At 32.0% G+C, this 12,911-nt stretch overlaps 1 protein-coding gene across 1 annotated transcript; it reads left to right on the plus strand.

The window, feature by feature from the left end:
- Window positions 1–7,761: 7,761 nt before the first annotated feature.
- On the plus strand, window positions 7,762–12,848 carry LOC106371619 (homeobox-leucine zipper protein REVOLUTA). Its single transcript, XM_048743037.1, has 18 exons — window positions 7,762–8,617; window positions 8,770–8,935; window positions 9,020–9,093; window positions 9,188–9,278; window positions 9,368–9,463; window positions 9,591–9,704; window positions 9,792–9,875; window positions 9,949–10,104; window positions 10,178–10,252; window positions 10,321–10,427; window positions 10,514–10,688; window positions 10,769–10,957; window positions 11,027–11,107; window positions 11,417–11,551; window positions 11,632–11,969; window positions 12,058–12,166; window positions 12,244–12,393; window positions 12,464–12,848. The coding sequence occupies exons 1-18, from the start codon at window positions 8,385–8,387 to the stop codon at window positions 12,641–12,643; spliced, it is 2,553 nt and encodes an 850-aa protein (XP_048598994.1). The 5' UTR covers window positions 7,762–8,384; the 3' UTR covers window positions 12,644–12,848.
- The last annotated feature ends 63 nt before the right edge of the window (window positions 12,849–12,911 follow it).

Genomic DNA, 12,911 nt, shown 5'->3' on the forward strand with positions numbered 1-12,911 from the left:
TGTATCTGCTTTCTTAATTTTTTTGTTGCTAAATTTCTTAAAATTAGAATCGGTTTTGATGTTTTCAAGTGCTTTTATATGCAGTTTAAATTTTTATTAATTTTGATTCAAACGTTTTCACTATGGGTTTTGGGATAGGATATTTTTCTTTATTTGAATTATGACTGTGTTTGCTGTTAGCACAATGACCATAAATGTGTATATTAATATATATTGATATCACCATTAAATAACTTTGTCTACACTGAATGCTATCACTCATGTATCTGGTTGACTGGTTGAAACATTTCAAAATATACGGGTTAGTTTTATCGATCAAATTACATAATTATCTTATTTTTACGTACAAGTTTATCTTGGCATCAGTCGGAAACTATTCTAAATTCAGATCATGCATGATACGTTTTCGAACTATTCTACCTTGTAATCGACTAGATAATCGATAGGGTTAATAAAAAAAATTAGTTTGTTCCTTCTGTCTATTCTACGCTATTTATGTTAGTAGTACATTACATCAATACCCAATAGTCTATTTCTTTTTGAGAAAAGATTTAAGGTTCACCGCACCGTAGCGTTGTTAATAATAACAAAAATTTCTACATATACCTATATATTTATATATTTTTGTTATTATTCGAGCCACACTACAATTGTTCCGCATATTACAATTTGGAGTCTTAGTATATGTACCCGGTAGTTTCATCCTTTTATTCAGTGCTTTAACCTTTTGAAGACTATATATGCTCTTTTAATTTTCAAAAATGTTATTCAATATAATTTTTGATAACCAAAAATAATAGCCACGGACCACAGCAGAAAGAATAGTTCTACAGTAAATACATATTTTATTAGCTTAAAATCTACTAAACGTCAGAACATGGATTCAAATTTATTTAATTGTTCGAATATTTAGATTTTTTTCTCATCTAAAACATTTGGTTTATTGTTTCTATGTTTTAACTTTATTACTAGTGAAAAGAAAAATCAGCCATTAAGATGAGAATTCTCTAGCTGAATATATACAAGAAAAAGCAATTACAGCTTTTGACCCAAAAAGGGAAAAGATAATTCTAGCTTAAAACCTTAGTCATTAATCAGTTTAATCATTTGTATAGACACACTTTAGATATATATTTCTTTTTGCGAGACAAATGATATATAAGAAATACGATTGAGGGTATTATCTTATATAAGCGATGCTTTCAACAAAATAATAAAGAACGTATTAAGATTTGAGTGAGGCTTAGATAGAAGGCCGACAAGTCACATTATATCGTATGTATATGATTATTCATAAATGGTACACTAAACCTATACGTTATATTGAGAGGTAAGTAAAGTGGACAATAAATAGGAGAAGAAAATGTTAAATTTGGGTGGGGAAGTTAGGAGGGGACAAAGTGGAGGAATATTAATATCCCATCAAGACCAGCAACATCAACAACACAATATATATATTTGACAAATAAAAAGCAAAAGATAATATTTAAAACAAAAAAACAAAGCAAGAGTGTGACATTTTGACCTTTTCCATATTTAAATTTGGATTTATTTCGGCTTCCAAATGGTTTATTTATCTCAAGGAATATTATTGTGTATAATTTGAGTTTGTACTATAATGCGAAACTAGTGGGGACACTTCTTTTTTCTTTGTAGCAACTCGCGACATGATTTTTTTTTCAGGCAAAACGATTAAAATTTGTTAATATCAAATACAATTTGACACATTTACATGAAATATGATTTATAACCAATTTTTTCTAACATTTTTTTCTAAAAAAAATTGGAACTTCAAAAATATCAACATGATGGTATAACTGTAACATAGACTGATTCGTTAACTTATACTATATCTTCCGTTACAGTCTTCTATGATTTTGTTTTTGATTGTCATTTAATATGATTAAAAAGAGGATTTCAATCTCATAAATACCTTATTTTGTTTTACTCAGTACTAACATCATATTTTAAGTGAAAATGCTTTGAATTCAATGGTATTTTAAATTAAACAATATACAAGTCAATCGTTAATTCGTTGTGTTTCTTACCATGTTTAGTGCTTAGATATGTAATATGCAGTTTACGTAGATTCCGTAGGTAAGCTAGTGCATAATGCAACATGCTGCAAAATTGAATTCTGTTTAAAAAAAAAAGTTGAACTATTTCTCTACGTTTCGGGCGTGTTAGATCGTGTATTGCATTATTTAATAAAAAAAACGTTCGTCATTGATTGTAAATTGTTTTACTGTAAAATGTTAAGTCTGTATTTATGAATATGATAATGTAATTGAATCGAATTTGTAAGCGTTCTACATATATACACATACATAAATGAATGAACGTACTTGGTTAGGACATGTTTAATTATATTGCATGTCCAGTTAAATCTTAAAAGGAATATTCGTACTCTATTTTCAACAAAGATGGTGAAAAAGCAACAACGATGGTTACGTTCTAAACACTTCCCTTAGGCCTTAACTGGACATGTTAGCCAATAATTTGATTTAAACAGTTTCAGTTTCTCTTTGGTTTAGGCTATTGTCGTCATGTTACACATACACATGCACACATTAATTAATTTGCATAAAATACTTTATTGTTGAAACATATAAAATATTTATATAGCGCGTAATTTTCTATAGAATTTGAAAGAATAGAACAAAGAATCATGGTTTCATCACTAGACACTACGAATAAAATAAGGTAATCATTGTAACCAAAAAGAGTAATTTCAACCTCAAGTTAAAAAGAAGAAGTTGATTATATAACCATTTTTAATAACTGTTTTAAAACTGTTTAATTTGTCGCTTGCGAAACAATCAAGCACATGGGTCAAACATATATACTATTTTAGTATAGTATGAAATTGTGCATTATCATTATGAGCCACAGCTAACGACAAGTGCCTCAAAATTTGAATGAATCTTAAAAATAAATAAAAACATGACTGAAGAGAACCTTAAAGCAACAGATCTATGAGTGACAATAACAATCATATACATTAACAAAACCGATATATTTCTATTTCATATGCAATACAGAGTTGATTCAGTTAGTTGTAAGATGACACTTCGTTAATGGATCCGACTCCAGGTGTGGTTGGTTTTTTTTTTTTTTTTTTTTTTGTCAAACCCAGGTGTGGTTGGTTCTACACATGAAAAAGGTATTTTGCCATAGCTGAATATATATAATAGTATGATCAAGTTAACTTCTCGGTCAGAATAATATATCCACCTTTGATAAAAAAATAAAATAATATATCCACCAAATAACAAAACTATTTTTGAAACAATTTTGTAAAATGTGTGTTTAGCAAAACAAAATAATTGTGTAAAATGTATAACTACAGTCAAACTTGTAAGAATATCTCTAATCTATAGCTATTTCTACTTCTAAAATAGTATTTAGAGTTAAAATTGCTCTGACCCACCTTTATTTCTTCCTTTATAATAGAGATTTCTATTTTTTCCTTTATATATAGAGAAATAATGCAGAGTTGATTGCATTGTTCATATACATTGAAGCATATCTCATCTCTATTATGGAGTTCCTCTATTTTAGAAGTGAAAATAGCAAAATATATTGGAGATGGTGACAAACGGAATGAGAATATCGTAAAAGATAAAATAAATTAAATTAGCACTAGCTGCTACAGTACCTCATGTTCGTAACTGGTTATATAATAGCTGAACAAAGGTTATTATACTGAAAAGTAGCTGGTAAAATATTAAGATCATAAATAAACATGGTAAAATATATAGGTAAGCATATAGATTACCAAAACAATAAAATTGTTGAAAATAATGAAGAAAATAAAATAAAGAGATAAATGGGTGTAAATGTGTGGTCAGCACGTGAGAGTTACTTTTGGCGCATGCGAAAAGCTGATGAAAATACCACGTCGTCAACACTTTTCATTTTATATTATACTGAAATGGTTTCAGATTGAAAAGTAAATAAAAACATTAAAATGAAAATTCTTTCGGCAAATCAATATTCATACAATCAAATCAACGTGCAAAATGGCAATTGTGTTTGTCATGGTTGGGGAGTAAAAATGCGGTAAACGTATACACTTTGTTCGTCACTAACGTTTTAACTGCATGTTGGTCTAAACACGGTTTTTTCAAAAGTGGTTTAACACGGTAAGGAAAATGTAGATAGAATAATAGAATACCCATTAAAAACATAAAACGATATAGCTAGCATAAAAAAACACATAAAAAAGTTATGTAGATATACAGTGAGTTTAAATAGATATATATAGTACAAGAACGAATTATAAGAAAAAAAATAAAAAGAATAGAAGAAAAAGGGAGAAAACTATTGAGGCGATGTGTGACAGATAATCGAAGTCTGAGAGAGAGTGAGGCCATAAAAGAGACGGAGATTGTCTGGAATTAAGGAACCATTATTATTTTCTATTCCCCCTTCTCTCATTTTTTTCGTTTATCTCTCGCATTTTCCGTAGATTGTTTTCTTTACTTTTATAAAATCCACATTTAGTAGACAAAACAAACTTCTAAAATGTAAGGCTATATTGTTAAATGCTTGGTTCCCTGCAATTTATGCGATGTCCTTTTATGTTTTTTAAAATGATAACATGGTTTAAATTAAGTTCTAGACTTTTAGTTTAAAAAAACGTTGTAACAATTTCTATACTTGGGTTGCATATTTGTTGAATATTAGCCTGAGTCATTCAATAAATTTGAGATATTTTCAGATTAATTTAAAAAAAACACTTTCCAGTTAGACGAAAATATATATTCCATCTATTTTAAAATTTATAGATCTTGATATTAATAAAACATATTGAAATTTTAATAATATATTCTTCCTATGGTTATATATTTATCTTAGTTTTAAATCATAAATATCAATAAATATTTTATTTATACAAACTACAGTTAATTATTATTATTATTATCTAATAAAATGCTTAAAATATAAAATGTATAGTTTTGAGATAATTTTTAAGAAACACATATGTTTCTGATATGGAGAGATCATTTATATATGACAGCATATAGATGATACATATTTTGTTAATCTATCGGACTCATAACAAACTCTTTTATATGTAAAATTACTTGGAGTTTTATTGCGCTATGTGCATAAACAATAATTTGAATGTAATATTTTTTTATTTTATATTTTTATATTTTAGCTTCAATGGTTTGAAAAAAAAATCATATACATATTTCTGTAATCTTATTTTTTTTTGTTTTGGTTTAACTTTCTCAATTTGAGTTTACTTAAATTTTAATAAAGTTAGAATTGTATTTCATAAAAACAATTTTAGTAATACTATATTATATTAAATTAGATTATTATTTATTTTAAATATATCTCTTACGACTTAGTTATATATATGTATATAACATATTTAAATATATTATAATAATTTTGGATTTTTGTTGGTTTTAGTTAAAAATATGTTAAACTGAGAAAAATCAATTTGTTAATTAATCTAATGAACCGATAAATTTAAATAATTTTTTAATCATTTACCAAAAAAAGTTGATTAGTGCTTTATTTTTGTATTTTTTGATGAGACATTTACAATTAATTTTGGTAAAAAGTATATTTATAAAAATATGATTTGTAAGGTCGTGTCAAAAATTATATTCGTAACTATATTTACTAATTAGTTTATTTTTATAATGCATATATATACATATATATATATATTAATTTAATAGTGATATATGAGTTATTAGTTTAAATATATTTTAATGGTTTTACCAAAAAATGAATAATTATATAGAAATAAATAATGATGATATAGAAGTTAATAGTTATTAGCATATTTAAAAAAAACTTACCAGAAATATGTAAAAATTTAAAAAATAAAATTTACATGTCATAATTAGATTAGTATCATGTCACATTTTTTGAAAGTCATGTCATTATTTTTTTTAAAGTGATTGTAATGATGATACATGTACAAATCACTTCGTAAATAATGTATAGAGAATCTAATATTTTGTCAATATGAAATTATTTACTTAAAAGTAAAAAAAATACAGAACTAAAAGAGGTATTTTACTCGGAACCAAAAGAAAGTAACTTTTATATTTGGAAGTTGGAACCAAAAGAAAGTAAAAAAGTTCTTTTTTACAGAAAGTAATTACACTTACAGATGAAAGTAAAAAAGGCAGTATGATGTGTTGTGTAAAATTTTCAAAGAGGTTTAGTCGTAGCACTGCGTTTGACTGACTGATCACTGTCTTCTGATTGCTTTTTTGATTTTAAAAATTGTTTTCAAATAAATGATGCGCTGCCTTAATCAGTTTGTAAATGGTAGTTTAATAGTAACTGGCCAACTTAACCTTTTAATAACTCCAACGATGGCTTTTAAATTAGCATTCGTGTCTTGGCGTGTTCTTAGCGGTTTAGCTCCTTTAGACAGCCTTTTGTAGGATAGCAGTCATAGCACCAAGTTATTCTCGTAAACCTTTTAACAGAGTTTATATTTATATTCTTGAAATAAAACAAAATTGGTTCGTATAATAAAGGAAGATAAGACATGCTAACAAATAAAACACCACCATTACAAGACATACTTTGATTGCTTGATGTGTTAAAATGATTATGTCAGAGACAGAGCGATCATAGGCTTTTCTTTCTTAAACGTCCATTCTCGTTTCCAGTAATATATATAGTTCGCGATATTCTGAAATTTTACAATTCAAAATTTTCTTTTTAGTAAAAGTATTATATATTATGGTGGATATCTTAAACTCCATTTGTATTCACAGAATGTTACCTCCTTAGCATTAAAAAACCAAGATATGGATATGCGACACAAAACAGCACTTGATATTTTATGTGATCTCATGAATGTATTCTTCAAAACCTTGATAACTCTCTCGTCCATCTTCCTATCATGTATCATCAAATATAATGTCCCAATATTTTAGAAAATTTTAGGCAAGCTAACTAAAAATCCCATGATAGTTGTTGGAGGTATTCGTACGTTATGGACTTCTCATGTGAATTTGGATCAACTATGCGTTCATTCCTTTGTGTGTTAATTTGAGCTTTGACGTCAATGTTCTTATTTCATTCTTGCCGGAACAATCTATTATTATTTTTATTTATCAAAACCATTCCTTTCATCCAACTATGACTTTTATCTTTAAAGTTAGGTTTCTCTAGAGTGATCTCACTTTCATCATTTGGCGGCAGCTTATTTTTATTTTTTACAGTCTAGTAAAAACTAACTGAAAATTATTATAAGAATATAAATAAGTCATCTAAAATTAATTACTCACGGGACTAAATTTTTATTATTTTCTATCTGTATATACATTTTATTTTTCTACAAACAGAAAAAAATATGAATTACAATCAATCAAACAACCAACACTTCATAAAAGAAATAGACATACAACAATAATGTATAAAAAACTAGATTTTGTTCCTTTAGATTCTTACCATTCGCCAACTAGAGTTGACAGATTATTCTTCCAGTTTAGTCAAGATTTTCTTAAATAAAGTCGATTATGAACCGAGCTGATCTTAATCCAAATGGCAAATTCAAAGTAAACAAGTTACGCTATAAAATAAAATAAAATAAAACAAATGTAATAAAGTCTTACAAAGTTGTCATTTCAGACAAACAATAGGGTCAGCATCGTAAATAAACGCCGAATAAATAAAATAAAATAAAAAGAAAAGAAAAAACGCACAAGTTTAGCTTTTTTTTTTACAGCAGCTTGTCGGTTTGCGTGCAAATCCTCTGTTTCACAATTTCTTCTTTCTTTTATTCTTCCCCCTCTCTCTCTCTCTGTTCTTATTAAGCTCAGACAGCGGACACACATCACTTAAACTCTCCCCCCTTCTTTCTCTCTCCTTCACTTTCTCACTTAACCACACACTCTCTCTGTCTCTCCTCTGTATTTTAATTCCGTTTAAATTGTCTTCAGATTCTTGAAAAGAAACTTCTCAGCTTCAATTGTACCCAAAGGCTTATTATGTGTCCTCAATTCTGATAATGCTTCCTTCATCCAGTTAGTGTTTCTCATCACTCTTTAAATTGTGTGAGTGTTACTCTGTTTTCATAAAAGAATCTCTCAAAATTCTCAGATCTTCTGAATCTTTCTTCTTATAAACTTCTTTTTTTAAATTTTATTTTAAAACTTCTCATCTTTTTTTTTTCTTTTATCCAAAATTCTCAGAATCCACATGTCGGATTTGGTCTTTCGCTACAAGCCACGACCATAGAATCTTCTTTGTCTGAACCAAAAAACAAAAAAGACTTTCAATTTACGTTTCTCTTAAGAAACTGAAACATAAACAGACGGACTTTCCTAAGAAAAAACAAATAATTAATTAAAAAAGAAGTAAAGAAGAAGAAGAAGAAAGTTTGGAGAAAGAAGATGGAGATGGCGGTGGCGAATCACCGAGAGAGAAGCAGTGATAGCATGAACAGACATTTAGACAGCAGCGGCAAGTACGTCAGGTACACGGCTGAGCAAGTCGAGGCCCTCGAGCGTGTCTACGCCGAGTGTCCTAAGCCTAGCTCGCTCCGGAGACAGCAGTTGATCCGTGAATGTTCTATCTTGGCCAACATCGAGCCTAAGCAGATCAAAGTCTGGTTCCAAAACCGGAGGTAATATACGATCTTGGACCACTTTGTGGGGACTATTAGTCCTTTTTTGTCTGCTTGCTTTGCTCTTACAAAGAGTTTCCTGTTTAGTGGGTTTGTTGTGAAAGGACCAGATTTGGATCCACAGCTAATTATCTTGTTTATGTTTGGTTTAGGTGTCGAGATAAGCAGAGGAAAGAGGCGTCGAGGCTCCAGAGCGTAAACAGGAAGCTTTCGGCTATGAACAAGCTGTTGATGGAGGAGAATGATAGGTTGCAGAAGCAAGTTTCTCAGCTCGTCTGTGAAAATGGATATATGAAGCAGCAGCTTACTACTACTGTTGTATGTTAAAAACTTCTTTGTATTTAAATGTTTTGTTAAATGGATCAATTAAGTTATTTGACTTTGATGATGTGTGTTCATCAGGTGAATGATCCAAGCTGTGATTCTGTGGTGACAACTCCTCAGCATTCGCTTAGAGACGCTAATAGTCCTGCTGGGTAAGAGTTTTTTTTTTTTTTTTTTTTTTTTTGTGAATTTGTAGTGACGTTTATCTCTTGGGGCTAATGAGTTAATTTTTTTTTGGTTTATTAGACTGCTCTCGATCGCAGAGGAGACATTGGCAGAGTTCCTATCCAAGGCTACAGGAACTGCTGTTGATTGGGTTCAGATGCCTGGGATGAAGGTTTTACACTCCTCTCCTCTCCTCTCATTACTTTTGTTGCTATGTGTAATATTGAGATCTGATGTTTTGTTTTGTTGTGTTTGTTTAAGCCTGGTCCGGATTCGGTTGGGATCTTTGCTATTTCGCAAAGATGCAGTGGGGTGGCAGCTCGAGCCTGTGGTCTTGTTAGTCTAGAGCCTGTCAAGGTAAGAAAGAGCCATTCAAGACTTATTAGTGTCAAACATGTTACATTGTTAAACCAGTTTGGTGTTATTAGTGTCAAACATGTCACATTGTTAAACCAGTTTGGTGTTATTTTCTTTCTTTTTGCAGATTGCAGAGATCCTCAAAGATAGGCCATCTTGGTTCCGTGACTGTAGGAGCCTTGAAGTCTTCACTATGTTCCCTGCTGGTAATGGCGGCACCATTGAGCTCGTCTATATGCAGGTAATTCTATCTCTCTTTTGGTTTAGTATTCTATCTCCCTTTTTGAAAATAAATAAATAAAAGTTTATAAATGACTTTTGGTTTAAGACATATGCACCAACGACTCTGGCTCCTGCCCGCGATTTCTGGACCCTGAGATACACAACGAGCCTAGACAATGGCAGTTTTGTGGTATGCAACTCCCCATAATGTTATGTTTGTGTATGTCTATCTCTCTGGTTATTGACTTTTTTTCTTTAATAAGGTTTGTGAGAGGTCACTCTCTGGTTCTGGTGCTGGTCCTAACGCTGCATCAGCTTCTCAGTTTGTAAGAGCAGAAATGCTTTCTAGTGGGTATCTAATAAGGCCTTGTGATGGTGGCGGTTCCATTATTCACATTGTGGATCACCTTAATCTTGAGGTAAGTAGAATCTTCTTATTGTACATTTTGTGTTTGCTTCCTTTGATTCTTAATCAGTCTACTTGCATTGTAGGCTTGGAGTGTTCCTGATGTGCTTCGACCCCTTTACGAGTCATCTAAAGTCGTCGCACAGAAAATGACCATTTCCGTGAGTGTATATAACATTGACATATGATTGATTCATAAGCATATCTAATGGATGAGTTCATGTTGTAGGCATTGAGGTATATCAGGCAACTAGCTCAGGAGTCTAATGGTGAATTAGTGTATGGATTAGGAAGACAGCCTGCTGTTTTAAGAACGTTTAGTCAAAGATTAAGCAGGTAATTCAATCATAAGCTTGTAATTGTATTTGATCTCTTGCTTGGTGCTTAAGTTATTATTATGGTCTTGGTGTGTTTTCTTGCAGGGGATTTAATGATGCGGTTAATGGGTTTGGTGACGACGGATGGTCTACAATGCATTGTGATGGGGCTGAAGACATTATCGTTGCTATTAACTCTACAAAGCATTTGAATAATATGTCTAATTCTCTTTCCTTCCTTGGAGGTGTCCTTTGTGCCAAGGCTTCTATGCTTCTCCAAGTAAGTTACTTGTGACTTAGTTTTGGTACTCTTGTGTCCTTGGACCCTTTGTAATGTGTGTTGTTTTTTTTTTGTTGTAGAATGTTCCTCCTGCGGTTTTGATCCGGTTTCTAAGAGAGCATCGGTCCGAGTGGGCTGACTTCAATGTTGATGCATATTCTGCTGCAACTCTTAAAGCTGGTTCTTTTGCTTATCCGGGGATGAGGCCTACAAGGTTCACCGGGAGCCAGATCATAATGCCTCTAGGACATACCATCGAACACGAAGAAGTAAGGCTTCAAACTCTTTTCTGCTGAAGACTAAACCATTATTTTTAATGTGGTGTTAATTTATTGCAGATGCTTGAAGTTGTTAGACTAGAAGGTCATTCTCTTGCACAAGAAGATGCGTTCATGTCCCGTGATGTCCATCTTCTTCAGGTATATCTTTTAAGGGTGTGGTTGGTTAACTTTTGAGTAACTGAGAGTAATTTAATTGGAGTAAATAGGAAGGAAAAGAGGTAGAGTAATAAAAACAAGAAATAATGAAAGTCTAAACAGTGCTGGGAGTAATTGTTTTTCACCTCAAAAACAGTGAGAGAATAAAGTGATATGTGTACCCTCTTTCTAAACAGTACTCTGGGCGTAAAAGTGATGAAAAGCAATTTCAAATGTGTTTTTCAGTCATACCCTAAATCTTGAAGTTTCTCACTGTTTTATAGTTGAACTGACCTTAATGATGTATGGCAGATATGTACTGGGATTGATGAGAACGCTGTTGGAGCATGTTCAGAACTAATATTTGCTCCCATCAATGAGATGTTCCCAGATGATGCTCCTCTTGTTCCTTCTGGATTCAGAGTCATACCCGTTGATGCTAAAACGGTACTTGTCTTAGCTCCATCTTTACTTTTATACATTGCTTGTGTTCGAAGGCTCACATTTTTTGTTTTCATTTCATTCAGGGAGATGCGCAAGATCTGTTGACAGCTAACCACCGAACGCTAGACTTAACTTCTAGCCTTGAAGTTGGTCCAACACCAGAGACCGCTTCTGGAAACTCTTCTTCTAGCTCAAGCTCAAGATGTATCCTCACCATCGCGTTTCAGTTCCCTTTTGAAAACAACTTGCAAGACAATGTTGCTGGCATGGCTTGTCAGTACGTGCGGAGCGTGATCTCATCGGTTCAACGTGTTGCAATGGCCATCTCACCCTCTGGGATAAGCCCAAGTCTGGGATCCAAACTGTCCCCGGGGTCTCCTGAAGCTGTTACTCTTGCCCAATGGATCTCACAAAGTTACACGTTAGTTTTTTTTTTTTTACTTATGATTCTTTATTACATACCCTAGCTAAGTAATTACTGTCTTAACGTATAATGCTTGTTGTTACAGTCACCACTTAGGCTCGGAGTTGCTGACGGTTGACTCGCTTGGAAGCAACGACTCGGTATTGAAACTTCTATGGGATCACCAAGATGCCATTTTGTGTTGCTCTTTAAAGGTGTGTGTCGTGAACACCATTAGTTCTAAACATTTTTAACTGTACTCCGTTTTAATATAGTCTGGTTATGTTTGCAGCCTCAGCCAGTGTTTATGTTCGCGAACCAAGCTGGTTTAGACATGCTAGAGACAACACTTGTAGCCTTACAAGACATTACACTGGAAAAGATCTTTGATGAATCTGGTCGAAAGGCTCTCTGCTCTGATTTCGCCAAGCTGATGCAACAGGTATAAACAAAAAAAAGAACTCTTTGGTCAGAAGAAAATGTTTTGAGACTCATTTGTCTTGTCTGTACAGGGATATGCATGCTTGCCTTCAGGGATCTGTTTGTCTACGATGGGAAGACATGTGACTTATGAACAAGCTGTTGCTTGGAAAGTGTTTGCTCCTGCTGCATCATCATCTGAAAACAACGACGGCAATGATAATACTTTGCATTGTCTTGCTTTCTCCTTTGTAAACTGGTCGTTTGTGTAATTTGTATTTTCCTGTGAGGTTATTTAGGAAGGGCTAATCAAATCTACATTTAGACAACTCTGTTTTTTTTGGGATGTGTAGACATCTGTTTGTCTCTGTTTTGGTCAGATGCTCCTCTCTTTTCATTGTGTTTTATTCTAGTGAGGATTTAAAAAGAGACTTGGTATGATGAATCTATTTTATGAAGGAGATGATTTGCCATCTACATAGAAAGAAACATTGATGTCTCTTGTGATGGCTACAGAGACAAAGGTGACAACAACAGTGT

Source organism: Brassica napus, chromosome A10, assembly GCF_020379485.1.
Source record: "Brassica napus cultivar Da-Ae chromosome A10, Da-Ae, whole genome shotgun sequence".
NCBI classification, from domain to species: domain Eukaryota; kingdom Viridiplantae; phylum Streptophyta; class Magnoliopsida; order Brassicales; family Brassicaceae; genus Brassica; species Brassica napus.

Bases quoted from the DNA above. Each gene is read 5' to 3' on its own strand.
- LOC106371619 (XM_048743037.1), top strand. From the start codon at position 8,385: ATGGAGATGGCGGTGGCGAATCACCGAGAGAGAAGCAGTGATAGCATG. The intron at 9,279-9,367 runs GTTTTACACTCC...TGTTTGTTTAAG, and splicing joins TTCAGATGCCTGGGATGAAG to CCTGGTCCGGATTCGGTTGG. The intron at 12,167-12,243 runs GTGTGTGTCGTG...TTATGTTTGCAG, and splicing joins TTTTGTGTTGCTCTTTAAAG to CCTCAGCCAGTGTTTATGTT.